Source organism: Platalea leucorodia (assembly GCF_965183815.1).
Source record: "Platalea leucorodia genome assembly, chromosome: 5".
Taxonomy (NCBI): domain Eukaryota; kingdom Metazoa; phylum Chordata; class Aves; order Pelecaniformes; family Threskiornithidae; genus Platalea; species Platalea leucorodia.
In genome coordinates, this window is record NC_138827.1 from 84801795 (window position 1) to 84827857 (window position 26063).

The 26063-nt window shown below is 67.5% G+C and overlaps 3 protein-coding genes across 6 annotated transcripts; all 3 read right to left on the reverse strand.

The window, feature by feature from the left end:
* Positions 1–1368: 1368 nt before the first annotated feature.
* Positions 1369–9904, reverse strand: VIL1 (villin 1; the record flags this gene model as incomplete). Of its 4 annotated transcripts, XM_082313722.1 has the most annotated exons (21): positions 9441–9904; positions 8063–8225; positions 7001–7102; positions 6693–6767; positions 6359–6555; positions 5965–6073; positions 5553–5663; positions 5262–5464; positions 4684–4762; positions 4434–4532; positions 4191–4344; positions 3980–4080; positions 3707–3844; positions 3380–3538; positions 3113–3292; positions 2852–2997; positions 2586–2730; positions 2106–2294; positions 1883–1951; positions 1567–1704; positions 1369–1482 (listed from the first exon to the last, which is right to left on the reverse strand). In XM_082313722.1, the coding sequence occupies exons 3-21, from the start codon at positions 7073–7075 to the stop codon at positions 1369–1371; spliced, it is 2481 nt and encodes an 826-aa protein (XP_082169848.1). In that variant the 5' UTR covers positions 7076–7102; positions 8063–8225; positions 9441–9904. The 4 variants fall into 4 exon arrangements, with proteins under 4 accessions (XP_082169848.1, XP_082169849.1, XP_082169847.1 ...); XM_082313723.1 differs by lacking the exon at positions 8063–8225; XM_082313721.1 differs by lacking the exon at positions 9441–9904 and having other exon boundaries at positions 8096–8517.
* Positions 9905–10755: 851 nt separating this feature from the next.
* Positions 10756–15497, reverse strand: CTDSP1 (CTD small phosphatase 1). Its single transcript, XM_082313724.1, has 7 exons — positions 15346–15497; positions 13816–13958; positions 13513–13614; positions 13281–13337; positions 12665–12757; positions 12193–12378; positions 10756–12101 (listed from the first exon to the last, which is right to left on the reverse strand). The coding sequence occupies exons 1-7, from the start codon at positions 15410–15412 to the stop codon at positions 11973–11975; spliced, it is 777 nt and encodes a 258-aa protein (XP_082169850.1). The 5' UTR covers positions 15413–15497; the 3' UTR covers positions 10756–11972.
* A 3937-nt stretch (positions 15498–19434) lies between these two features.
* SLC11A1 (solute carrier family 11 member 1) lies at positions 19435–25854 on the reverse strand (the record flags this gene model as incomplete). Its single annotated transcript, XM_082311476.1, has 16 exons — positions 19435–19574; positions 19663–19816; positions 20261–20334; positions 20412–20561; positions 21080–21199; positions 21365–21454; positions 21633–21791; positions 21930–22085; positions 22208–22275; positions 22385–22455; positions 22548–22654; positions 23458–23577; positions 23909–24031; positions 24785–24918; positions 25495–25560; positions 25848–25854. 16 exons carry the CDS (start codon positions 25852–25854, stop codon positions 19464–19466), a joined length of 1710 nt encoding a protein of 569 aa, XP_082167602.1. The 3' UTR covers positions 19435–19463.
* Positions 25855–26063: the final 209 nt, after the last annotated feature.

The following is a 26063-nucleotide window of genomic DNA, read 5'->3' on the forward strand; positions in this document are numbered from 1 at the left end:
CTCCCCTACTCCGAGAGGTGCAAAACCGTTTGTGTCAATGAACTGGAGCTTGTGTGCGCGGGTCCCCGGGGAGCCCCGGCCAGCGGGGCTGCACAAAGAGCCTTTGCAAAGCAAGGACTGGTTTCCCGAACGGAGCGGCAGCCTGAGACTGATGCAAGGAGCTGAGCAGGAGGAGGAGCAGGGCTCAGACGCTGGTGGCATCGCCTTCCACCTCCTGCTCGGTGCAGCGCAGATAATCATCGCCCGTGCATCTTCCTTCCCGTCCCGCATCCCGAGGAAGGGCTGGCGGCCAGCCCAGTGCTTCCTGCTGCCGCTCACCCTGGCACGGGGCGTGTGGGGATCGCCGTGCTTGGGAGGGGGCTGGGAATAACTCATCTGCTTTGTTTTCTTTTTAATGGAGCTAATTATCCCTGTAATCGCCCGCCAAAGAGAGAGAAAGGGGTGCAGGACCCCTGGCAGCTGCTGTCCCTGTAGCTCTGCTGCTGGACTCCAGCCTTGCCTGCTACGGGGTGGCCGCTCCCGGTTTCTGCCTGCACCCCGACTTTCTGGTTCTTTACACTGTTGATGTGGAGCAGCACTTTTCTCTGTGTTTTAGCAGACCTGTTCCTCTCTATTCTTTACAGTTTTTGCTCTTGGGTTCCCCCTGCCCCTTTTTAAATGATGTGTAGATAGATTTTTTTTTTTTTTTTTTGTGAAATTAAAACCTCTTTATTAACCCTCTCTTGATTTGGGATCTTATTTCCACGCTGCCTGGGCTGCTGCCTCTCAGATGCCGCAGCCGATGGGCGCCTCCGCCCCCCGTTCGGCGTTGGGACTTTGCTCAGTTGCCCGGGTCCCCGTGGTCCCCTCCCGTGGCTCCCAGGCGGGAGGGAGATGCCCTCCTCCCCTCCCGGGGCGAGGACGAGCGCTCCCCGGCGTCTGTCCCCACACATGTGCCACCCCATCAGACTCTGGCTTGTTGCTTTTACCTTTGGTACCGCACGTATTTACTGAGGTTGGCACGATAACGGAGGGAGCGGCTCCAGCTGTATACCAGACCTTTAGCCCTGAGCTGCGGCCGCCGGGGTGGGATGGGGGAGCCCGGGCTCCCCGGGGGTGCCCAGCGCAGTGTGGGCAGCTTCTGCATCGCCTCTGAGCGCGGCGGGGGCAAGGGAAGGACCCGGGGAAAAGGAGCTGGGGGTCCTTCCCTGCAGTGCCTCGGTGCCCGCTCAGGACCCGTGTCCCCCCGTGTGCCACCTCTTTGCCAAATAAGCCCCACGCCTGGGCTGAGCCCAGGGGTGAAGGGAAGAGACGCAGCCCCACTCTCCAAATCCATTTTATTGAATAAAAATAGCGAGCTGGGGTTGTCCCTGCGCCCAGGCTCCCGCCCTAGAAGAGTCCTTTGTCCTTCTTGAGCTTCTGTTGTTTCCACAAGGGCAGGTTGCCGAAGGCGGAGCGGCTCATGCCGAAAACAGCCTGGAAGTCCTTGTCGGAGAGGTGGTACTGGAGGAGGAGGAGGGAGGAGGCTGAGCTAAAGCCGGGCGGCTTCCCCCGGTCCCCCCCAGCAGCCCCCCAGCCTCGTCTCACCTCCTTCCTGCTGGGATCGACGCCCTGCGGCAGGTCCTCGGCCGAGGTGTTCACCAGCACGTGCAGCGGGAAGGTCTCCAGTTTGTCGGGGAGGAGGGTGGTGGTGGTGGTGAAGACCTCTTGCCTGGACGTGAGCACCTGGATGGGGCGGGGGGACAGGGTCCCATCAGGGGCTGCCCCAGGGACGGAGGCACCAGGCTGGCTCCAGGCGTCCCCTCAGCGGAGGACGTGTCCTTGCAGCTCCTCCTGCCGCCTGCCAAGGGGACGGAGGGGCTTTCTGTGCCCCCCGGCCACCCCCTCTCCCTGTGCCACTTACTGAGGTGAGCTGCCCCAGGCTGGTCTCATCCCCCAGCTCAGCTTTCAGCGCTTCGTAGGATTTCTTGTCCTGGGTAGGGGACAAAAGCGCTCAGCCCCTCGGCACGGGCAGGGATCGGGCAAACCGCTGCCTGCACCCTGGAGATGCTGGCTGGGGCCAGATCCACATCTGGTCCCATCTGCGAAGGGCCCCCCTGGTCTTTCCAGCCCCCTCCATGACTCACAGCCCAGTTGAGAGGGTCCCAGGCCAGGAACCAGCCGGTGAAGGTGGGGGGCTCATGGCCCTGCTTCACCACGATGATGGGGGTGTCAAGGCTGCGCCCACTGGGGTGGCTCCGCAGGTATTCCTGGGCCATCACCGCCGCCGCCTCCTTCTCCGACTCATTGGCTCCTTTCCCAATCCAGAAGAAAACCTGCAACGAGGTCACCGTGTCCACCACTGGGGTGAGATGGGGCCCTCTGGGGCCGTGCCCGACCCATGGCTGGGGGCACACAGGATCTGTCCATGGGGAAGGGCTCCAGGAATCCATCCTCAGCCACCCCTGGAGCAAGGGGGCTTCAAAAAAAACATCATGGGGCCAGGGACATGGCAGTTTCCAGCCTCCCATCCCACCACCCCTGGCTGCTGCAGGTCCTCCACCCTCCTGGGGACATCAGTTTGTGGGATCAAAGGTGTCCCCCCACTCCGTGCCCCCTCAGCTCACCTGGTCCCAGGTGTCCAGCAGGTAAACTTCACCCTCCTCCAGGTCATCCTGGGTGAAGTCTACAATCTCCGTTGCCAAGAAGGTGCCTGTCTTGTTGGAGCACTCGAAGAGTCGGGGGGACACGGAGGGGTTCTCATCCTGCAGCCTGGTGGGGGGCAACATGGCTGTGGTGGTGGGAACGGGGCTCACCCCACTTGGGGACTGGTGGCCCATCTTTCCCCTGAGGGTGGGCAGGGACAGGGGACCCCTGGGCACAGGGCTGGTACCTCTTGCTGTTGGCATACTGGGACTTGCCCCCCAGGGCCACCCAGAACTCAGGTGGCTCCTGTCCCTCCGCAATCACTGGCTTCTCCGTCTTGGAGATGATGTCGGCCACCATCTTGCCCATCTCACGCTCATCCCCACTGCAGCCCTGCCAAGAAAGCATGGCTGCTCCATCACCGGCCCCGGCCGAGGAGGAGGAAGAGGAGAAGGGGACATTTCTCCTGGGGGTGGCAGCACCTGCCCCGGTGCCCGGCGGTACCCACCTTCCCATACCAGAGGTAGCAGCAGCTGGGGGTCTTGAGCACGAAGACGTCGTTGGAGTTGAGGGAGGAGGCACGTACAGGTACCTCGAAGGCCTTGGTGTTGTACTCATTGGTGCCGTGCACGTGGAAGAGGCGGGTGGAGGGTGTGGGCTCCTTGCTGCCCGCCCGTGAGGAGCCACCCTGGGGGGACAAGGACAGGAGGTCACCACCGGTGCCGCAGGGTCACCTGTCTGCCTGCTCCCCACCCTCCGGCAGCCCCTCGCTCACCGCGTACACCACCATCTTGCCCTTGAAGATGGCCATCAGGTGGGCTGGCTCCTTGCCCATGGTGACGCGGACCTGCACGGGCTCGTTGTTGTACTTCTGGTCCAGGATGACGGTTTGGTAGGCAGAGGCGGCCAGCTCGTCCGTGCTGGCTTGGCGGCCCTGGGCAGGGCAGAGGAGGGCTCAGTGCCCACCACGGCCCCCTTTTCCCTCTCGGGAAGAAGGAACCCTCATGCTATTCCCATGGGGTCTTGGGTAGGGGCAGAGCACCCCCGGTCCAGGGAGGTGGCCCTGTCCCCCAGCCATGGGTCAGTGACCTGAGGGTCTCACCTGCCAGAGGTAGATGATGCGGTTCACCTTGGGCCCCACAAAATAGGTGTAGAGCACCAGGTAGCAGTCCCCGCCATAAAAATGGCCCAGCCATTTCTTCTCCACGGGCACCAGCTCCTGGTTCTCCACGCGCCAGACCTGGTGGGACGGGGACGTGCTGCTGCCAGGGCTGGTGTATCCCCCTGCCCTGCAGCCCCTGGACCCCACAGCATCCCCTGGTAGAGCCCAAGGGGTGCCCTGAGAGGGTCCCACATTCTGCCCCGGCCACCCTACCTCCACCTCCCCGGATCCGTCATCAACCATCTTCTGCTGGGCAGCCATCTGGGGCTTGGCATGCAGTGTGGTAGCATCAAACTTCACCTGCTCCACCTTGGCTGCAGGGAAAGGCAGAGGGCTGAGCCACATCCCACTGGCTGTGGGGGTCCCCACAGCCCCCCCTCATCCCAATCCAAGGAGTCCTGCAGCGTCGGAAGGGGACACTCACCCACTTTGCCCACGGTGTGTGTCTTGCCCAACCCGCTGGTCTGGTTGGGGAGAGTCCATTTTTGGAAGAGCTGCCTGAAGATGGTCGACTCGGATCCATCGTTCTCTGTCTCCACGCTGGTGCTGGCTGGGTAGTTCTTGGCTTTGATGAAGCCCTGGGGGAATTCGGACCCAGATCATGGGCATGGGGTGCCTGGCACCCCGGGGAGCAGCCAGGCTGTCCCATAACCGACCCCTAACCCACCAGTGCCCTGTTCATCGCCTGCTGCTTCTCCTCCTTGTTGGCATTCTTGCCCTTCCACACAAAGATCTTGAGACCTCCTTGATCAAGGATGTAGCAATCCTTGAAGGGGGGACAACATCAGAAATTAGGACTTTGGGCAGCTTTAACCCTTCAAAAGCTGATTTGGTGGGTGAAGCCCACCATCGGCTTTTGAAGGCTTAAAGCTGTCAAGGAAATTGGGCACCCCCCAAGCATCCCATGGGTGACACACCTCATGCAGGAGCATGTCTTGAGTCAAGGGTCGAATCGCCACCTCCTGTATGACCAGGTTCCCGCTGGCATTGGAGACGCTGGCAAGGGAAAAGAGAGGAAGAGGGGTTAGAAATGGGGCTGGAAAACCCCCTCTCCATCCCCACCTTGGGGTGGCGGGGTTGGGTGGGGGTGTCCTCTCCCCATTCCTTCCCCACCCTGATCATGGCAGAGGTGGTACCCAGGGACCTTCTTGCCCTGCCACAGTGGCAACCTGGTTTGCAGCTTTCCCTGCCATGCAGCTCACTCCTGGCCACGAGGAGGGACAAAGGGGTGTCAGATGTGATGGGGCCACCCAGGGACGTTGCCACCGTATCCAAAGGTCATGCTTGCACGAGCATCTCTCCAGTGGGTACCAACCCTGTTGGCACCAGGGACTCCCCTTGCTCCAACGACCTGTCCCCACCCCTGCAGCGGCCTTGATCCCTCTTGGTGGCTGTCCCAGGGGACTGGAGTTGTGGGACATAGCCGAGATGGGTGCTGGGTCCCTCTGGCACCCTGCAAGATGCCCCCGTGGGCAACCCACCCCTGGCAACTCACTGGTAGAGCTTGAGGGAGGACTTGAGCTTCTCATCCACTTTGTCATCAGGGGTGGCTGCTTTGATGTCCCTCTTCTCACCCAGCACATGCGTGAGGACCTGCATGAGCCCCGGCGAGGCACCCTCGTTCTCGCCGTCCACTACGCCCACCTTGGCACGGCCCCCGCGCTCCCGGTCCCGGATGTCCTTGGCCAGGGTCATCGCCTGCGCCCGGGGGAGAAGGGGTCAGCCTGGACTGGGGAGAGGGTGGCCGGTCACCCCCTTCCTCCATGGAGGGACCCCCTGGCTGTACCTTCAGCCTCTCGTTTCGGTTGCTCTCAGGGCCATTCCACTGGATGATGAGCTGGCCCAGGTCCAGCAGGAACACGTCCCCTCGGTTGAAGCTTTTCCAGCTCATATCCACCTGCAGCGGGATGGGATTTGAGGGGGGAAACAAGCAGCAGGACACCTGGTCCCCCTGGCTCTGCTGCCCCCACCTGCACTGGCTCAGTGCTGATGCCTCCAGCCTGTGTTCCTCCTCCCTATCCCAAGAGGGGCTTTTTGGGGTGAGGTTGCTCCTGAGGCGAGGCGGCATGGCCCCACACCCACTCTGTCCCCTGCATGAAGGCAGCTGTGTCTGGGGGGGCTCTGGCCTGATCCTGACCCCGAACAGCATCTCTGTATAGAGGCTGGTGGCTGGGGACCCCCCACATCCCATAACTCACCTCTTGTGCCACCACGTTCTTCTTGCCCTTCACGTGCAGAAGACGCTGGATGTTGTAGGTGTTTGTTGCCACGTGCTTCATGCCCGAGGCCACTCCACCCTTCTTATAGCTGGGGGGGGGACAGACAAGGTGTCAGCCTTGGGTCCCCCCTTCTCGCTCCAGCAGGGTCCCCCTCCCACCTCTACAGGCAGGGAGGTGTTCAGGGACCCCCACTCACCCACATGGGTGATGGATGGAATGAGACCAGCTCCAGATCCCCCTCCTGCCTCCCCCACCCCACTGGGACAGGGCTGTCCCCATCCCCACTTGGGGATGTCCCCATGGGGAGCATGCAGAGGATCCTTTCCCACTGTCACCCACTGTGGGAGCGGGTCCCCGAGGGTGACTGACTTACATGAGTCCCTGCTTGAAGTAGGCACGGAAGGTCTCGCTCTCGTGGCCCTGGACCTCACGGTGCTGCACGGCCACCATGCCCAGGTAGTCATCCATCTGGGTGGTGTAGATGGCAGCCGCCCCCTGCTCGTCCTGGCTCGACTCCTTGCCCAGCCAGTAGTGAATGTTGTAGCTGAAGTTGCTCCCAGTCTTGCGTGTCTGCAGGACACCGGTCCCCGCTATAAGAGCCCCTGTGTCCCCAGGCCACTCTGCCCAGGGACACCCCTCCCTGCACCCCAGCCCCCGCCGGGGCAGAGCCCGTCCCCGGTGCCCCGCGGGACCCCAGGCTGCCCTACCGACAGCAGGATGTAGCAATCCCCCTCGTAGAAGTTGCCGTAGCTTTTGGTGGGCACTGGCACCATCTCGATGTTCTGCAGAAGGAAGGGAGATGTCAGCCTTGGCAGGGACATACCGCCCCAACCTCACACACCCTGCTGCCCCCAGCCCCAAAATCTGGGTGGATTTAACCCTGGGTGCTGCACTGAGACCCCCAAACCCAGGCACTGAAGACACAAAGGGGAGATCTTCCCTCCCGCAGCCCCCCGAAACAGCCTGGTGATGGGTGCCCGGGTGATGGGTGCCCAGGCTGTGCCCCTGTCCCCACCTCGATTCGCCATATCTGGATGCCCGGCGTGGTCTTGTTGAGCGTCCTGCTGACTTTGGTGCTGAGCTCCACCATGGTGACAGGTGCTGCAGGCAAGGGGACCTGCCGGAGCATCGGCAACACCCTCGTTAATGGCAGGCAGTGTCATTAAGAGCTGGGATGGAGCCAGTCTGCTGTGCCATCTGCTGTCCAGCCTGGTCTGCAGCCAGCCCGGCCATAAACCCCCCGTCCGGAGCTGCACAGGGTAAGGGGACCCCCCGGCACCCCGGTGCCAGGGCTGCAGTCCCCCTTGGCCTGGCTGGCACCACGGCTAATGGGGGCTGTCATGGCAGGAGCGGGGTCCCCTGAGCGCCCCGGTGCCGTGCCCTGTGCCCGGGCACGGGGCAGGGCTGTACCGGGCATTCCCAGCGCAGCAGCCACAGCTGGGTGACACCGCTGCGCAGTGGCCTGCTCCTCCTCAACGCCAGCAGGAACCGGCCCTACCCAGCCTGGTCCCGGCACAGCTTGGCACAGCACGGCACGGCCACTGCTGGTGGCCTTGCACACAGATGCACACACACACTCGCATGTGTGCAGGCACACTCTGCCCACTTCAGCCCCCCCCCTATTCCCGACCCCACCACCAGCTCCATGCCCCCCAGGGAGGGCACAGCCCAGCCCCACAGAGGTGCCAAGCGTGCCAGGGCTCAGCCCCGGTGCTGCTGAGGTTGCCCACAGCCATTCCTGCCAGGCTCGCAGTGCCCACCGGCAAGCGGTCGGGGGGGTCAGGCAGCCGGCGTTGGGCAGAGCCCCCCGTGTGCCCTGGCAGGGAGAGCCAGCAGTGCCCAATGGAGAGGTTTCAGCTCCCCCAGCCCCGCAAAACCCCACCTGGTCCCGCTGCGCTGCCCTGAAAGCACCCACATCCCTCAGATCCAGGGGGTGACATCCCCCCAGCGCAGCCCCGAGGCGGGTGGGTCCCCAAGCCCCGTCCCCAGGCCACCCCAGTGCCAGAGCAGTGGTGACTGTGGGATGCGCTGCCCCCTCCCCATGCCCACCCTCTGTCCTCCCACCCCAGCCCCTCACCTTCCCTGCAGAGCTGGGCACAGGTGAGTGTACCTATGCAAAGTGCTCGGGTGCCAGCACCCAGGAGACCTTTGTCCCCTCCTGTCCCAGCCTGTGTTCACCATATAAGGGCAGGAACAGCCCGGAGTCAAGGTCCCCACGGCCCTCCAAGGCTTCACGGCACCTGAAGAGCCCCGTTACTCATGAGGTGATTGCCTGCCCCGGGTTCTATTGCAGCACGGGGCGACCCCGCGCACCCTGCCCACGGGATTGCTGTGCTCAGGGTGATACCTGCTGCCCTTCCCAGGCCTGCTGCTCTCTTGGCCCTTGGCACTGAGCCCATGGTGATGGGGTTTTTGATGCCTGCACCCCACCAAAGGGGTCCCCAAAGTGATAGCAATGGGGTGAACCAGGCCAGGGGGGCTGTCAGCCACAAACAGGGAGGTGCCCTGCTGCCACAGGGATGGGCTCTGCTGCTGCCCTCGACTCCCCAGTCCCCAAAACCCCCCAAACCCTCCCAGCCATGGAGCACTAAGCCCGTGGCAATGGGTTTTTTTGGTGCCTGCCCCCCCCAGAATGGTTCTCCAAAGGGACAGCAATAGGCTGATGCCACAGGGCTGGGCTACGCCGCTACCCTCCACTCGCCGGGTCCCATGGTGATGGGGTTTTTGGTTTTTTTCCTGCCCATGGGACTGTTCCCAGGCTGTGCCACCTCCCAGCTGGAAGCCAGATCCCTGCTCACCACCTGATGGGCTTTGCCTCCTCGCGTTGGGGGTCTCTGCAGCCCCAGCCTTGGGGATGGGGGCGCAGGGAGGCAGCATGGTGCCCCATAAGCCCTATGCCCTTCCCTGTGCCCCCGAACCCCAGCCCCAAGGGGTGGTACCTGGTGATGCCCTTGGGGTTGGCAGAGAGGAGAGGGGGCTGGGGTCCTGCCCAGTGGCTCCCAGCCCCAAAGGTGGTTTGGGGGACAATTGGGGGTACATAAAGCTGGGGGGGTGTTCACAGCAGCAGGCAGGCCCCCAGGCTCCCCATCCGGCTCTTATCTCTTCCCCAGCCCTGCAGGATTGCCGCAGCCTTATCTCGGCCTTGCTGCTGAGCCAGCAGCCATGGGCACGAGCACCGCGGGCATCCCGCACCCCAGCCGTCACCCCGGCGCCAGGCTTGGGCCCCAAGTCCTGCCTGCCCCCCCGCACACCAAGGATACCCGAAGTGATGGCAATGGGCTGAACCAGGCCGGGGGGGTGTCAGCCACAAACAAGGGGGAGCCCCGACGCCACGGGGATGGGCTCTGCTGCTGCCCTCCACTCCCCTGGCCCCCAAAACCCCCAATCCCTCCTAACCATGCCACCCAGCTCCCACCCCCTGCACCCCACATCAGTGTCCCCCGCGGGACCCTTACCTGGGTGCAGAGCCTCCGCTGGGGGTGTGGGGCTGAGTTTTGGGTGGGGTGTGACACCCAGGCTGCCGCTCTCACCTCGGTGGCCGCGTCGCAGGGCTGAGCCCGCCGCTGTGGCACAGGGGTGGGGGACCCCACGCCAGCCCCAGAGGGCTTGCCCCCTCCCTGGGCCCCCCAGCTGGACACGCTGGGCCACTAATGAACTCAGTAATTAGTGCAGCCATCAGGGAGGACAGAGACTTTGTTAATAAGGGGAGGCACAGGGCCAACAAGGGCACAGGGTGGCAGCTGAGACACCCCCCCCAGCACCCCACCGCCTGCACGCTGGCAGCAGGCTGCCCGGGGGGGGGTCACAAGTCCCCCCCCCAGCGACCCCCAGTCCATGCACGGGGGGTCTGACACCTTATTTGTAGGAAACTGAGGAAAGCAGCACTTGTGACACACCACCCCCCCCCCCAGGCCCAAAGCTAGGGGCACAACCCACATGGTAAATTCAGCCCCCCTTTGTTAAGGGGCAGGATACCCATCCCCGTGGCATCAGGGTCCTTTTTCCAGGAGGAGGGGGAAGGGGTTGGGACGGGGGTGCCAGGGCAGCGGGGTGGGAGGGGGGGGGCTGCCCTGGAGCATGAAGGTGTCTCCTTGGTACCGGGCAAGGGGTGACCCCCCAACCCTGCAGCCTGAGGCTGCTCCCCCCAGCACTGACCTGCAGGATCCCCCCCTTCCCAGGGGGATTTAGGGGATCCCAGGGGCTCTCTGCAACCCCCCCCCCCCCATGCACACCCACTAGTGACACGCCCACACGTGCACACACTTGTACACACACAGGACTCCCCTTTCCAAGATACTTTTGACAGATTTAATCACATGAAGGCACTTGGATCTGGTCCCCCAGCCCTCCCCCAATGCCTCCTCCGGCCCCCCCTGGACTCCCCAAGGGTGCCCAGCATGGGGGCTGTGCTCCTCGGGTGCTGCAGCACCCACGGGTGCTTGCTGGGCAGCGGGCTTTGCTGGTGCCATTTGACTTGTCTAATATAAAGTGCTGAGTTCAACCCTCCTGGAGGGGCAGGATCGGTCCCGGGGCAGGCAGGGGTCCGCGGGGCAGGGGGTGGAGGCAGGGGTGCGGGCAGGCCTGGGGGGACCCCTGCCTGTCCCCGGCACCCAGCGCTGGGAGAAGGGCAGTGCCGGCAGGAGCCGGCCAGACAGCACCGTAGAACTAAAACCCCTCGCATCCCCCCCACCCCAAACACTGCCCCCCCCTTCCCTGGCACAGCGGTAAAAAGGCACCCATGATTTTTTGGGAAACCGTTGCTTTTCCCCCTAAAAAGATGAGACATTGTCTATATTGCGACGTTAAAAAAGGCCTGGCTGAGCCCCCCGGCCCCCCCCTCAAAAACCCTCCCTGAGAGTCCCCAGCCCCTCAAGGCTGGGGGACACCCTGGCTCAAGCCCAACCCCACAGGGGTCAGGGTAACCCCAGGCTGCAGGGAGGGGGGGCCGCAGTGCCCCCCACCCCTGCCCCAGCAGGGGGCTGGGGTAAGGCTGGGGCAGGGGCACGTTAATGCTGGTATGGGGGTCCTTTACCCCCCCTTGGAGTTGCAGCCTTTGGTGAAGCTGCAGAGGGATGGGGAGGGGATGTGCCCCCCCCCCCCCAAAGGGAAGGGACCCCCCTTGCTGGTGCCTGGAGTGGCTCCCACTGACACAGTATAACTGGGGGGGGGAAGGCCACCAGACCCCCCCCATGGGAAGAAACCGAGGTTGGAGGGGGTAAGTTAAGAGCCCCCCTAGGCTGGAGGGGCACTGAGACATGGTGTCCCCAAGGCACGTGGGGGGCATTTGTGGCCAGGGGCTCAGCCCTGAGGCTGGGCTGCCCCCCAAGAGACAACCCCTAGGTGGGGGGCAGCAGAAGGCACGAGCGAGGGGCAGGGCCGTGCCCCCCCCCCAAGGTTATCAGCTGCACCAAGGGCAGAGTTAAAGGTAGGGTGGCGGCCCCATGCACCAAGGTCAATAAGACCCCCCCTATTTTTGGGGGGTGGTAAGGCATTAACCCTTCTTGTGCCCCCCTGCAGATAGGGGCCGAGGGCCGCCAGCCCCCCTCAGCAGGCAGAGCCCGGGTGGGGGGGTCCAGTCCCCCCCCAAAGGCAGTGGAAAGCAGCAGCTGCTGACCCCCCCTCCCCACCTGGGGGGACACGGAGGGGAAAAGGACCTGAGAACCGTTTCAGGGAGGGGAGACGCAGGTTGGGGGGGGGGAGATGGGACAGCAGGGGAGGACGGGACCCCCCCCAAAACAGGTCCCCAGCACAGCAAGGCAGTGGGTCACCCATGACCCCCCTTCCTCCACAGCAAGGAGGACACCCAGCTCCCTGGCGGGGACACCCACATCTCTCACCACCGGCAGGGAGGGCATCCGCACCCACCGGGGCTGCGGAGAACGATAGAGAGGGGCACACCGGGCCCCCCCCCTCCTAAAATAAGGCACCCGGCTGCCACGGCGGTGCCCCCCCGCGCCCGGCAGCACCCGGTGGGGTGGGGGGGGCCACTAGCTGTTAGTCCGCTGCTTCTTGAGCACTGCGTACACGTCCTCCACCTTGCTGAGCCTCTCGAAGAAGGGCAGCAGGTCCAGCAGCTCCGTGTCCGCCATGTTATCGAACCAGGAGGCCACCGGCACCTGCAGGCAGCGCAGCCAGCAGCGGCTGAGGGGGGGCCCCGGCCACCTCCCCTCCGTCCCCCCCTCCCCAGCCTCACCCGGGGATACGTACGGCGTTATCGGGGTGGAAGATGTAGGATGCAGGCGAGTTGTCCACGATGATGATGCGGCGCAGGTCGCGGCCCAGGCGGCTCAGGTCCTTCACGTAGTTGCCGCGGTGGAAGACGCAGGATTCCCGGAAAAGCCGTGCTCGGAAAGCCCCCCATTTATCCAGCAGGTCGGCCACGGGGTCCGCGTACTGCGGGCAAGGGAGGGGGGTCACCAGGGCATGCCGTGCCGCCGTGCCTGCCCCATGGTGACGATGGCGCCCAGCTCCCCACCGGTGCCAGCTCGCCCCGTGCCTCAGTTTCCCTGGCCAGCTCCTTGGAGGGGCAGGCAGCGCTGCCTGACGCTGGCACTGCCTGCAGGTTGGCAGGGGACAAGTGGCCAGCGATGCCCATGGGCGGGCAGGCAAGGGGAGCCATGCCACCCCAGGGGTGGCCGGGAAGGGGAGGTCGATGGCGGGGGGCGGCGGGGACACCCACCTTGGCCAGGCTGGCGGTGAAGAGCACGCACTCGAAGAGCTCGCCCATGCGCTGCAGGAACTCATCCACATGCGGCCGCTTGAGCACGTACACCTGCAGGCACGGGTTCGGAGGGCAGCGCGCCGCCGGCACCGGCAACCCAGCCCCCAGGCAGCACCCCATGGCCCCCCCGGGGGACGCTCCTCTCCCTGATCCCAGCCAGCGGCTCCCTGCTGGGGCAGGGGGGGCAGGGGGCTGCCCGCGCCCCGTGCCGTGGGGGCTGCCCCGCGTGGGCTGGGAGACGCCAGGGCCCCGCTGGCACGTCCCAGGCGAAGCGGCCGGCCGGCTCCGGAGCCAAGTAACCGAGAACAGGCTGACTGCCCAGACCACAGCCTATCCTGGATTACTTGAACCCGGGGCCGGCCACTGCAGGCGGGCACTGTGCCAGGATCCCCCCCCCCCCCACCTCCCCACCCCGCTGGAAAGAGGGGCACCCACCTCTGCCCCCCTCGGTGCCAAGCTCGGCACCCAGACACCCCCGACCGCCCCTCGGTGCGGAGCGCTGGGACGGCTCCCAGTCCCCGGGGAGGGGGGCAGAGGGGCCGTGCCCCCTGCCCGCCGGGCACCCCCCCGTTACCTGGTGCATGATGCCATCGATTTCCACGGGAATGATGAAGTCAGCGTTGTTCACCGGCTGGGGAGGGCAGAGCGGGGTCAGCACCGGGCGGGCACCCCCTGCCCAAACGCTGCCAGCCCTGCTGCCCCCTCGCAGGGGTGCCCCATCCAACCCAGTGCCGGGTGCTGGGCATCACCTGGGGGGGGGGGAAGGCATGGGGCAGGATGGGGGGGGCGGCCGGGATGTCCCCCACCTTGAAGGAGCTGTGCACCAGCGTCTCGTCCAGGTCGATGACCACGCACAGCTTGCTGGCGTCCTGCGGCTTGATCTCGGGCAGGAGGTGTTTGACGGCAGCCTGCGGCGGGGAGGGGGTCAGCGGGGTGGCGAGGGGCACCCCCTCCCCTCCCGCCCACCCAGAGGGGGCGCGGGGAGCCCCTTCTGCCCCCCCCATCCCGGCACAGGGGAAGCGCTGGGGATGGGCAGCCCCGCACCTCCCCGCGCTGCGGGTGTCCCCCCCAAATGCCAGGCTGGGGTGCGGGGGTGCCGGGGGGGGTACCTTGGGCAGGGCCCCGTTCTCCTCCACCAGCAGCGGGGCGCTGGTGGTGCTGGCGCAGGGCTCCCCCTCATCGCGGCACAGGCAGCAGAAGAGGGACTGGAGGATGCTGCGGCTCCGCGGCTTCTTGGCAGGGGCCGGGGTACCTGGGGGGGGGAGAAGGGGGGGTAAGGGGGCAGGGGCACCCACGGGGGTCCCCCCCACCCGGGCACGGCGTGGGGGGTGGGGGGGTGGGGGGTGAGATGGGTTCGGGGTGTCGATGCCGGACACGGGGGGGGGCCCCCCCGAGCCCTTATCAGCCCCCGGCACCCGTCCGGCCGCCCTTCCTGCCCCGCCAAGCGCCGGCGCCGGGGCAGCGCCGCGGACGCGAGTGTTTGGAGACCACCCACAGCCCCTGATGTGCCCCCCCCGCCCCACGGGTGACCTCCGTGCCCCCCCCCCGCGGCCGGAGACCCTACAATAACAGAGCGGGTCCTGCCCGGGGGGGGCGGGGGTTCGTGGACCCCCGGCTCGTGCCGCTGTCCCTCCGCGGGGGGCACAGACCCACGCGGGTGGGTGGCCCTGTGGGCGGGGCCTGGCCGGGGGAGGCGGGGCTTACAGGCCTCTCTTTGCCCCGCCCCCAGCCTGGCCCCCTTCTCATTGGCCGGCTGGAGCGTACCGGAGACGAGAGACCAATCAGGACGAAGTGCCCGCCCCCGGGCGCCGTTCCCGCAACCCCCATTGGCGGATCAAGGGGAAACTGAGGCAGAGGGGCAGCTCCTGCCCGCCCCGGGCACCGGGGGCAGCGCGGCGGCTCCGGCCCCTTCCCCACCGGTCCCGCGGGCCAGATCCTGCCCCCAGCCCGCACCGGGAGTGGGGCTGGCCTGGGCCAGGAGCCGCTGCTCCCCCCCCGGTTGTGCCCCCCAGCAGCCGGGCCACAGCCCCGCGGAGGGAGCCCGTGGGGCAGGAGCTCCCCGCGGGGGTCCGGGCCCCGTTCCCGCGCTCGCCCCCCGCCCCCGCCCCGGCCCTGCCAGCTCCGCAGGCCGGCGGGCAGCACCCCGGCCCCGGGCAGCGGGACGGGCAGCGCTCCCCGCCAAACCCCGCTGCGCGGGCTGGAGGGAGCGCCGGGGCCGGGGCCGAGCGGCCGGGCCGTGCCCCGGGCTGCAGCGGGGTGCCCGGCGCCGCGTCCCCCTCCCTGCCTCAGCTGCCCCGGAGCGAACGGCGCAGATACGCCGGGGGCTGAGCGGCGCCCCGAGCACCCCAGGGGTGCACCGACGAGGGTCGGGGGGGGACAGGAGGGGACAGGGCACGACCCCCCGCGCCCGGGCGGCTGCAGACAGCCCCGACTCCCCCCCGCCCCGAGCCCCAGCGCATCCCCCTCCAGCCCCGGGGCAGCGGGACGCGCGGTGCAGGCTGAGACCGCCCGCAGCTCATCGCACGCTCCCACAGCAGCCCTCCGCAGGGCCCCCCGGTACCGAAGACCCCGGGGACCTCCCCTCCCCCCCCCCCCCCCGCACCGGGGTGGGGGTGTGTGGATCCCCCCCCCCGCGTTACCTTTCTCCTGCAGCGGGGCGCTCCCCTCCTCCCGGCTGACCTGGGCGATGATGGACTGGTGCTCCATGGGCGCCGGGGGGGGGTGGGAGGGGGCGGCCCCCCCCGGCGCGGCCCCCGGGGGAGGGGGGGGAGGCGGGGCGGGGGCCGGCGGCGGCGCGGGGCGGCGGGCGCGGGAGCGGCGCCGCGGAGGAAACTTTGTTACAACATGGAGTTTCCTCCGCCCGGGCTGGGGCTGCAAACATGGAACCCGGGCGCGGTTTCAAGGAACCCCTTAAAAGGGCAACGCCGGGGGGGGGGCCTCCTCCTCCTCTTCCTCCTCCTCCTCCGCCTCCGCCTCCCGCCCAGCCGCCACCGGGAGCGGGGGTGCAGGCGCTCTCTGGAAGGGGGGGGGGGGGGGGTTGGCTAGGAAGGACCCCCCTCCCCGCCTCGCCACCCCCCCACCCCTCGGGAGGATGATGGAGAGGGGGGTCGGCCCTGCTGTCACCCCCGGGTGTCACCCCGCCGTCCGGCTGGCAGCCCCGGGGAAGGAGGGAAGCTCCCCCCCCCCCCCCCCCGCCCCCCATGCTGGGTGTCCCCTGCAGCAAAGCCCCCCGTACCCAGGGGCTGCAGGCTGTGCTGGGGGGTCCCTGTGTGTGTGTCCCCGGGGACACGTTCCCCATTGCCGGGGCAGGGGGAAGAGGTGCTGGGGGGCTGCACCAATAACCGCCCACTTGTCTCTTTCTTCCCTCTTTCCCCCGCAATTCCCTAATTATTTGGGGAAATAATTTATTACTAATAATACCTATCATTTCCCCTGCAATTCCTCCCCTCTTGCCGCCGCCTGTGTTTCCAGCCACGCTCCGAAAAGCAGCTTTTACCAGGAGCTCGAAGATGCAACAACCCCTTCGGGCAAACTCATCCCCCCCCAGCCCCCGTCCCCGGAGCCTCCCTCCACCCCGGCACCCTCCCCGCCTGCAAGCCCCAGCCTCGCACCGCCGTGCCCACCGGCAGCCTCCGGCCCTGGGGGGGGGCGGGGATTCCAGCTGGTCCCGCTCGCCATCCCGGTGGCCGGAGATGCCGTGCCCTCTATCAGCGCTGCCCCCCGGGGCAGAGCAGGTTGGAAATTCCCCATCTGAGCTTGTCTGGGGCCTTTCCACCTCTCCCAGCTGCGGTCTGGGAACGTCAGGGGCTGAGATGGTCCTTTCTGGCCCGGGGAGGCGGGGGGGTCCCGGGGCAGTGGCGAGGCGGGGGTGCCCGCGGCAGCACGGCCCGGTACCGCTCTGCCCCGGCGGCTGCCCGGGGCTGAGCCGGCCCCGTGCGGTGGCAGCAGCCGCTGGGGAACGGGGCCGGGAGGGGACCTGTCCCCGCTGCCAGCCTGGGGCACAAGGGGACACGACACCTGTCCACGGGGGGACCCCGCTGGGAATTGGGGTCCCTCCGCCCGCTCCCTCCCCCGCCGCTCATCCCGTGTCACGGAGGGACCAAACCCGCGTGGGAGGCGTAGGATGCCCGGTGTCCCCCTGCCCCGCGGCCCCTGGTGCTTTCAGCACCTTGCAGGGCCAAGCCGGCGTCGGGAGGTGCCCCCCCGGGGAACTGGGATGCTGCGGGGCCGGCGGGACCGGGCAGGCGGTGGGAAGGCTGGCTCCCAGCTCCGTGCGGAGCATCCCGGCGGCGGGAGCCCCCGGGGGAGCCGTGGCAGGGCCCGGGCTGCGGCTGGGAACCGGGACACGGCGTCCTGCCACCTCCTCCGCCCGCTCTGCCTGCGGGCAGCCCCTGCCTCAGTTTCCCTGCCCCGGGCCAGGCAGCCGGCGCTGCCCCCCTGCCTGGCGGGAGGAAGAGGAGGGTAGAGGCTCGGCTTCCTCCGCGCTCTATTTCGGGCTGACCTGTGCTGCTCCTTTGGCCCGGGTGGAGCCGGGCAGGACGCCTGCCTCGTCCCCAGCGGGCCAGGCTGCTGGCGGGGGCCAGGGGACATCACTCACTGTGGGGACAGCTGTGGAGGCCACACGCTGTCCCCTTCAGCATCCCTGTTCCTGTGGCCAAATCCTGCTCTTCCCTCTCCGATGAGCCATGTGCAGGCAGCAGTCCCAGCTCAGCCAGGCCCTGCCTGTCCTCTAATTAATGTAATTAGGAAAGTCTCCCGGCCGGACGCCTGCAGCAGCAGTCGGAGCATTGCTTCCAGCTTCGCTGCCCACCCAGGGGCAGACCCGTCAGCCTGGAAGCTCAGGGAGATGTTGTCCCCATCCTGGGGCTGTGGGACATGCTGGGGACACGGGGCTTGTGGTGACAGGGGCCGCATCCTGCACCCCCAGCCCAGACCAAGAGCGCACAAGCCCCCATGTGGGCTGCAGTGTGGGGGCACAGGGCAGAAAGGCACTGGGCTCCTGCCAGTGGGCACCAAGGGACCCCTCTGTGCCACCCCACTGCCCCCAGCCTGGGGTCCCGGATCCTGTCCCATTCCCCTGGCTACCTGTGGCCCTGGGAGCGCTGCCCCACCAAGCGCTGCCCCATGGCCGGGGGCCCGGGGCTGGCCACCTCCTGCCAAGAGCTGGGCCCGGCCAGGTGCCCCCGGGCTGGGGGTGCCCCCGGGCTGGGGGTCCCAGCCGGAGAAGGGCGATCCCCGCAGGCCCTGCCCTGGTGACCCCCTGCCCCCCGGGGCCACACCGTGCAAGCAGAAGAGCCGTGGGGCTGCACCCTGCACCCCGCAGACCCCAGCAGCCCCCAGCCCCTCGCTCGCTGGGGACGACCCCGGGCCCCCCCCCCCGGTCTCTGGCGGCCCCCCAGCCCTGTGCCCCCGGGGTGGGGGTGCCCCTTGCAGGCACCGCGGTGGGGAGGGGTGGTTCCTGCTCCTCCTCCCCAGAGCTGGTGGGAGCTCCGGCGACTGGGGTGGGCTGCGTCCCTTTTTTGGGGGGGGACCCGGGACACCCCGCCTTTCGGTGGGCCCCACCGCCCAGGCTCCTCCTTCAAGCAGCCCCGAGGCTGGGCCAACGCGGAGGCGGGGGGGAGGCGCCGCCCCAGCCCGGCCGGCATCGCCCTTTTAAGGAAGGGGAAATTCTTCACATAAACAAGCGCGGCCCCCGGGAGCGGGGGGGGTCCCCTCGGGGGGGGGGCGCACGGGACTGGGGGGGGGTCCGGCCCCCCAAATTCCCCCCCTTACCCCCCCCGGCCGGGCTGGTTTGGGAAGGGGGATTTCGGGGTGGTGGTGGGGTGCTGGGGAGAGGGGGGAGCCTTGAAACAGCCAGGGAGCGTCTCGCAAGTGCGGGCCGCGGCGGGGGGCGAAGCGCGGCGGGGACCCCCCCCCCCGGGGTGCGGGGCCGGGAGGGGTGCGGGGGGCGACGGCCGCCCCCGGGGAGGGCCCGAGCGGCCCCGCATCCGCATCCGGCGGGGCCGGCGGGCGGGAAACGGGGCATCCGGCGCGGGGAGGGCACGGCGGGCCCCCCGCCTCCCCGCTCCCCCGCGGGGAATGCAAAGAGTGAGGGCTAAGCACCCCCCCCCCATCCCCACGGTCACGCGTGGGTGTACGAACCCCCCAGCCAGGGGCTAAGGGTCCGGCCCGGGGCACGGCGGGGCCGTGGGGTCCCCTCCCCGCCCCGGGGCCGCGCAGCAGCAGCGAGGCTGAGGCCAGGTTACAAACACGCCATTTATCAGCCGTCCCCTCCTCGTCCCCACCCGAGCTCAGGAGCCCCCCGTGGGGCTCCGGCCGCGCCGGGCCGGGGGCTGGGGCCAGGCCCGGGCAGCGGGGCTGGTGGCCCCGCCGGCGGCGGGCGGGGAGGGCTGGCTAGCGGTCCCGGGAGGCGATTAGCGGTCCCGAGCGGTAATTAGCGGTCCCGGGGGCCGGCGGTTCCCGGCACTAATGAGGAGGGGAGGTCTCCGGGGCGGCTCATTCACCGGAGCCTCTCTGCCAAGGGCTGGGGGCACCTCCCGCTGCCCCCCCCCCGCATCCAGCCTGGACCACCACCCCTGAATTGGGGGGGGCGCTTAAAATTTGGGGGGAAGGTCCGCCCGTCTGTTAACCCCTTCCTTGCTGGGCATATCTCTGGGCAGAACATCATCCCCGGGCTCGGTGTGGCATCAAACCGGTACCCAGCACAGGGGCCCGTGCTGGGCAGGGACGGGGGGACCGTAACGGGGGACGGGGTTTGTCACCGGGTCCCTGCCAGGGTCGGCGGGTCGAGGGAGACGCCGAAGCTGAACCGGCTGTGGTGGCCCCGGGCCAGGAACTGGGCTCCGTGTGCGATGCTGCACGTCCAGATCTGTGGGGGCAAAGAGGGCGGGTCGGTGGGCACCCACTGGGGACGCCATCCCCCACCAGGCCACCCCTTCCCGTGGTGCCAGCCCTACCAGGTAGGCGACGAAGGCCACGTAGGCGGCCAGCAGTAGGCCCAGGGGGATGTGGTAGCCCAGGCCCCGCAGCGTGGGTAGAAAGTCCACCACGAAGTAGACGTTGATAGCGCAGACCAGCCCGGTGATGAGGATCATCAGCGCCTTCCCCAGGCTGCGGGCAGGGGAGCGGGCGTCAGCGCCAGGGCAGAGCCCCCGCCCCATGTACCACCGGGCACAGCGGTCTCGGGGATCTGGGTTTGCCGGTGAGCAAGACCCCAACCGGGACCTCTGCACCCCGCAGCCATGCTGCGCCCCCGCGACGGGGCTCTGGGCATGGCTTTGGCCACCCTCCGAATGCAGGGCTGGCAGTGCCAGGAGGATGCTGAGGACCCCGGGGGGCAGACGTGGCCTTGGGATGAGGATGGAGAGGGCAGTGACAGGGTCCGTCCCGCTCTGGCTGCCCTGGGCATGCGGGAACGAATGTGCCCCCCCCGATGCCCATACACCAGCTGCCCCCGTGGCGTGGTTTGGGGGGGCAGGGTGGGCCAAAGGGAGGGTGCCTGCAGGTGGGGCGCCCCGCTCTCCCGCCCCGTGCCTCCCCGGCCCTGGCACTCACAGGCCGTTGGTGAAGTCCTGCATGAGCGGGCGCAGGCTGGTGAAGGTGAGGACGGGCAGGACGGCAAAGGGCAGCTGGAAGGAGAGGGGTGTGAGGGGGGCACGGCCACCGGGCTGGGGTGTTGGAGGGCAGGCGGTGCCCCCCACCTTACCAGGATGCTCTGCAGGACATTGAGCAGGTCGTTCATGCCCGTGAGCTGGCTGACGTCCTTGAAGGCGGCCACGAAGATGGTGGGCAGGATGGCGAAGGAGCGGGTGAAGAGCACCCGGGCGAAGCGGGACCAGCGGAGCTGCAGGAAGCCCTGGGGACACAGCGAAACCTGCGCCCTCGCCCCGTGCCGTGCCGTGCCTGGGGTACCGCGCCGGTGTGGCCCCCAGACCCTGGCTCGGAGGGACATGGGGGGCATCGCTCCCTCCTCTGTGCCAGGGTGCTGAGCGGGCCCTTGCAGGGCTCCTGGGCCCCGCTAGATGTCAGCGCCAGCTCATTAAGCAAACGAGCTCATTAGGGAAATACCGCATGGGGCACTAACGGGGTGCCTCTGGGAGGGGGTGTCACAGGGGGCGGGGGTGGCCGTGCAATGGGTGGGCTCTGTCCCCATCTCACCTCCTGGGGACAAGGGACCCTGGTGCCAGCAAGCTGCCACCCACCGGGTGGCAATGCCCCGTGCCCAGCTCCCTGCAGGAATGGGCGGCAATTAACTCTGCCAAATACCCCGGGGGGGGCGTTGCCCACAGGACCCCCCACCCAGGGCCCACCTGTGATTCCCCTCCCTCCCAGCTGCTCCCCGTGGGGGCGAGGGCCAGCATCCCTGTCCCTCACCTCCATGACAAACTGCCCCGCGTAGGTCCCGGTCATCGTGGAGCTCTGTCCTGCTGCCAGGATCCCGATGGCCCAGATGTACAGTGCCACCGCCCCAAAATAGCAGCCCAAGATGACGCCCTGTGCGGAGACACTCCTATGAGTGCCACCTCGGGCACCCCCATCGGCTCCTGGCCTCCTGGCGGGGTCACAGCACCCCCCAGACCGAGGGGTCAATGGGGGGGAGCACTATGTCCCCAAAATGGGGGACAATGTGCCTGCTGGGCACAGCCTGGCGCCACTCACCCCCTGGTAGATGTCCACAGAGACCGTCTCGTTGTTGACGGGGAAGATGTCGGCGTAGTGGCTGATGCTGCTGTTGACGCACTTGTTGTGCTGCAAGGCACGGTGGGCACGAGCGTGACGGCCACCTGGCAGCCCCCATGGACACGGGGGTGACCCCCCCCCACATCCCAGGGGATGAGGACACCCACTCTCCAAAGGATGCTCGCCCTGCCCGCCTCTGCAGCCAGGCACAGCCATCACCTCCCTGTGGTCACAGGGTGACACTCACCACATCCTCGTTTCGCTGGTGGTAGAAAGCCTCGCCGAAGACAGCCATGACGAAGAGGTTGATGAGGAAGGAGACGAAGAGGGCCACACAGGACTCGGTCAGGAAATACATGTTGGCCTCCTGCACTGCCTCCTTCTTGGACCGGTCGATCGCCCGTGTCTGGGCATGGCGGGTGACATGGGTGCCAGGGGGCCAGGTGAGCACACCCTGTCCCGCAGCCCCCCAGGGCTGGTCCCCACCACGTGTCCCCTGAGACACCCCGGGGTGGCAGTGCCCACGGCAGTGCCTTGCTCTCACCTTGACCAAGGAGGAGTGGAGGAAGATGTTATGGGGCATAATGATGGCACCGACGATGCCCACGGCCTGGAGCAGCTCCTCTCGCCCGCAGCCCGGGCAGTAGGGCAGGAAAATCCCCTTCAGCACCTCCACCTGCCCCGGCCTCACCACCACGTACTGAGGACCAGTGGGAAGGGGCACTGTGAGCTGGCACTCCCCCCACCACAGCAGGAATGCCCCATGGGTGTCCCCTGCCAGCGTCCTGCAGGGAAAGGGGTGACCCCAGCTCCCCTCTTCACCTCGTAGCCGAAGGTCAGAGCCATGATGGTGATGAGGAGGCCGAAGAAAGCCTCCAGTTTGCGGAGCCCTAGAGGGGTCGAGAGATGGAGTGGGACAGGGTGGGGGACACCGATGCCACATTGGCACCAGGGCTGCCCGAGCAAGCGTCCCCACTGTCCCCTGACCCCAGCACTCACCATATTTGTCAAGGAAGAGGAAGAAGAGGGTGTCCACGATGGTGATGAGGACCCCACCCCAGAGGGGGATGCTGTGGGATGGCAAGGGATGGCGTTAGCTACATGCCCCTTGGCAGAGCCGAGCCATTGGGGTGGCTGGGGGGATCCCTGGGGAGTGGCTCACCGGCCTGCCGAGAGCAGGCTGAAGGCGATGGCTGTCCCGATCACCTCCTGCATGTCGGAGCCGATGATGGCGATCTCAATCATGAGCCAGAGCAGCACGCGGGGCACCTGGAGGGGCCGGGGCACAGTGAGGTGCCCGAGCCCGCAGTGCGGCTTGGCCCCGGGGTGAGTGGGCACAGCCTCCAGGGTGAAGCCCCTGTCCCTGTCCCCAGGCTGCAGCAGGCCACCCAGAGCAGCGCGGGGATCCCAGGAGAAACCACCAGCCTCTCCCACGACACAATCTCGGGACGCAAGATGGATCCTAAATCCCACTCTGCGCCCCCTCCCCGTCCCTGCCCCAGTGAGAGCCGAGGACAGGACCCAGCTGTCTGGATATGATGCTCCCGGGGGGTGCTGGGACAGAGGGACGTATCCAGCCCTCCTTTTGGGGACCTATGTTCAGCCAAGATCTCTTTGCTCCTTTGCCCCCATCAGGGTCCTGCTGCCTAGAAGGGACGCCTAGCTCCCCCCCTCCTTTGCCGTGTGACCCCCCTGAGCCCCTCCAGCTTTCCGCACTAACGCGCCCAGGCTCGCCCCGCATCTCGGCTGCGCGTCGCTGCCCCGACGCCTGGGCTCACCCCCGCCCCAAGGGACGCGCTCACGTGTCCCCATATTGGACCAGGACACTGAGGCAGCTGCTTCCCTCCCCACCTCCCCTGGGCCCCCGTATCACAGGGGTGTGTGGGTGCTAGATTGGGGCTGGGGAGGCTTTGGGGAGCCCCTGGGAGAGGTGAGGCTCTCACAGCATCTTCCCGCTCCTCTCCACCCCCAGACAGTCTTGCCCCCCCAGTCCCTGCCAGGACCGCCTTCAGCCCAAGCGTGGGGTCCCCCCAGGCTGTGACCCCGGGGGGGGACTCCCCGTGACTGCTCACCTTGGGGTAATAGAGGTAGCAAATCTCAGCCAGGTCCTTCCCCGTCACCACGCCCAGCCGGATGGCCAGGCGCTGGCACAGCAGCCCCAGGACGGTGGCCCACAGCAGCACCCACAGCAGCTGGGGGGGGCAGGAGGGAGGGAGGCAGCAGGAGCCAGGCACCGGGCAGGATCCGGCCTCCCGGGGCTCCCAGCAAGGTTATCAGCCAGCCCGGGGACACGGGGAAGGAGAAGCCCGGAGGGGCTGGATGTGGTCCCCAGACCAGGCAGAGGGGTGGCCCTCCCGCACCCCTGGGTGCCCTCCCCCAGTGCCAAGGGCCCCCCGTTGCCTTCCCGCTGCCCGGGCTGGGGAAGCCGGCGTGCCATGGGGCTGGGCGGCCGTTGGCGCAGGAGAGGTTACGAAACCCCTGGCTGCTTCCTGACCCGGGGGCCTTGGGGGGCCAGGGGCTCACCTTGAACCCCGCCACCGCCCCGCACTGCAGGTCTGACTCCACGTTGCCCGGGTCCAGGTAGGCGATGCTCATGAGGAAGCCGGGACCGGTGAAAGCCCAGAGTTTCCTAAAGCTGAAACCGGGCTGGGACGAGGCAGCAGGTCAGAGCGAGGAGCTCCCATTCAAAACCAGTGTCTCCCAGTTGTACTCCCGGTCCCCTTTAGCCCGTTGCGGGGAAGCCCTGTGCTGCCCGCATGGGTGCGTTTCACTCACGGAGGACATTTCCCCTTGTTTTCGGGAGGGAACCGCTGCCCCTCAGCCCCTCTCCATTAGCAGCAGTGCTGGGGGGGGCAGCGAGACCCCCATCCCACATGGGGACAGGTTGGACAGGGATTTGCAGCGGGGTCCTGGGTCTGTCAGGCACCATGAATTGCACCCCATGGGATCCCACTGCCGAGCCCCGCTTTTACCACCCCTCCTGGCAGGGGAACCTCCATCCCTTCCCCTTCTCCCTTTTGCCCCCCGGGACCGGCCAGGGATGGGGGGGCTGGCAGGGCGCAGGCAGCCTGGGGATGCCCCGCTGGGCTGGGCACGGGCGGCCCAGGACGGGGAACCCGGGAGGTGTGGGAGCAGCGGTGTGATCCCTGCGGCTGGGTAGCGCCTCGCCCCGTGCCTCAGTTTCCCCATCTGGAAACATTTAAGCGTGGAAACGCTCAGCCTGGGGCTGTGATTTGCCTGAGCCGGGTCTGAGGACACCGAGGTCCCCGGGGCATGTCCCAGGCACGTCTCCCCCGCTGCGGTGGCCCTTTGCCCCCCACCTCAAGCTCCGTGTGGTACTGGCCCCCCGCCCTGTCTCTGCCCACCCTCAGACGGAGGTGCCAGCCTGGCAGCACCTACCCCGCCACCCTTGGGGATGCTGATGAGTTCGTCCAGGTAGGTCTGATCCCGGGTGCCAGGGCGCTGTGGGGGCACGGGGCTCTTGCCGGTGCCATAAGTCTGGGCTTGGCCCCGGTTCAGGGAGCCGGTGAGGCCTGGGGGGGGTAGGAAGAGAAGAAGGGGAGGTGGCAGCCTGCCAGGGGACAAGGACACTGGTGGGCTGGCAGCCCTGGTGCCAGCTTCTCCCCAGTCCCACCTGCCCCTGCCCAGTGAGCCCCATGAGGGACAAGCCCATTTTTTCTGGGGAAGCCATGAGGGTGGCTATATGGAGGCTGTCAGTGGCTGCCCAAAGGGGTCGGATGTCACCTCCAGCTCAGGTGTCCCGAAAAACCCCTGGTCCCAGCCCAATCTTCACCAGTCCAAGAGCCAAGTGCATTTCTGGGCGGGAGGGGACCCTGCTCCTGCTCCTGCCGCTGGGTGGGCACAGAGTGTGGACAAGAGGCTGGTACTGGTCCCAATGCCCCCTCCAGCCCACCCACGTCCCGGGAGTGTGGGTGAATCACAGGTGGGCTTGGGGGAACAGAGGACGGAGCAGATGGGGAAGCCAGGACAGGCTGGGGTAGATGGGGCCCACCGGGGGTGGGGAGCAGAGCCAGGGGTCCTGGGGTGGAGGGAAGGGGGTTTAGGGGAGGAAAGGAGGCGCGAGGGGACCCAAGTATCATGGGGCTCACCTGGCTCCAGCGATGCCATGGCTGGGCACGATCCGGACACGGTGTTGGGGAGACCTGATCTCAACACTGGGTGCAATGCCCGCCACCCAGCTTTTAAAGGACACCCCCCCCCCCCCCCCCCCGATGAGGGGAGGATGACGAGGAGGAGGAGGAGGAAGTGCTCCTTCCCCACCCGCTGATTTGGGTTGGGAAAGGGGCCCTGCCTGGTGGGGGCTGGGTGCTATGAGTGTGCACGGTCTCAGTGCCCCCACCCTGTGCCAGGAGGGGGGACCCAGCGCCTCCCTCCCCTTTGCCGTGCACACACATGCAAACACCAGCGTGCCCAGGGGTGCGGGAGCGTGTCTGCGTGTCACCCTCCATCACATGCCGAGGGTCTTGCTCCTTGGGCGGTTGTGGGGGGACAGGGGACAGTGACCCACAGTGTGTGGAAAAGGGCTGGCCTCACGGGAGTAGGGGAAAGGCCGGCGGAGTGGGAGCGAGGAGGAAGCAGGCGTGCGTTGCACAAGCACGTGAGCAGGTCAAAATGCACCCTCAGCTGCTGGGGTGGAGCACCCAGCCCGGCAGGCTCT

Coding starts and splice junctions, on each gene's coding strand:
- CTDSP1 (XM_082313724.1), bottom strand. CDS start 15,412: ATGGAGCACCAGTCCATCATCGCCCAGGTCAGCCGGGAGGAGGGGAGC. Junction 13,338..13,512: donor TGGTGCACAGCTCCTTCAAG/GTGGGGGACATC, acceptor TGCCCTCCCCAG/CCGGTGAACAACGCTGACTT. Junction 12,102..12,192: donor TCTTCCACCCCGATAACGCC/GTACGTATCCCC, acceptor CGCTGCCTGCAG/GTGCCGGTGGCCTCCTGGTT.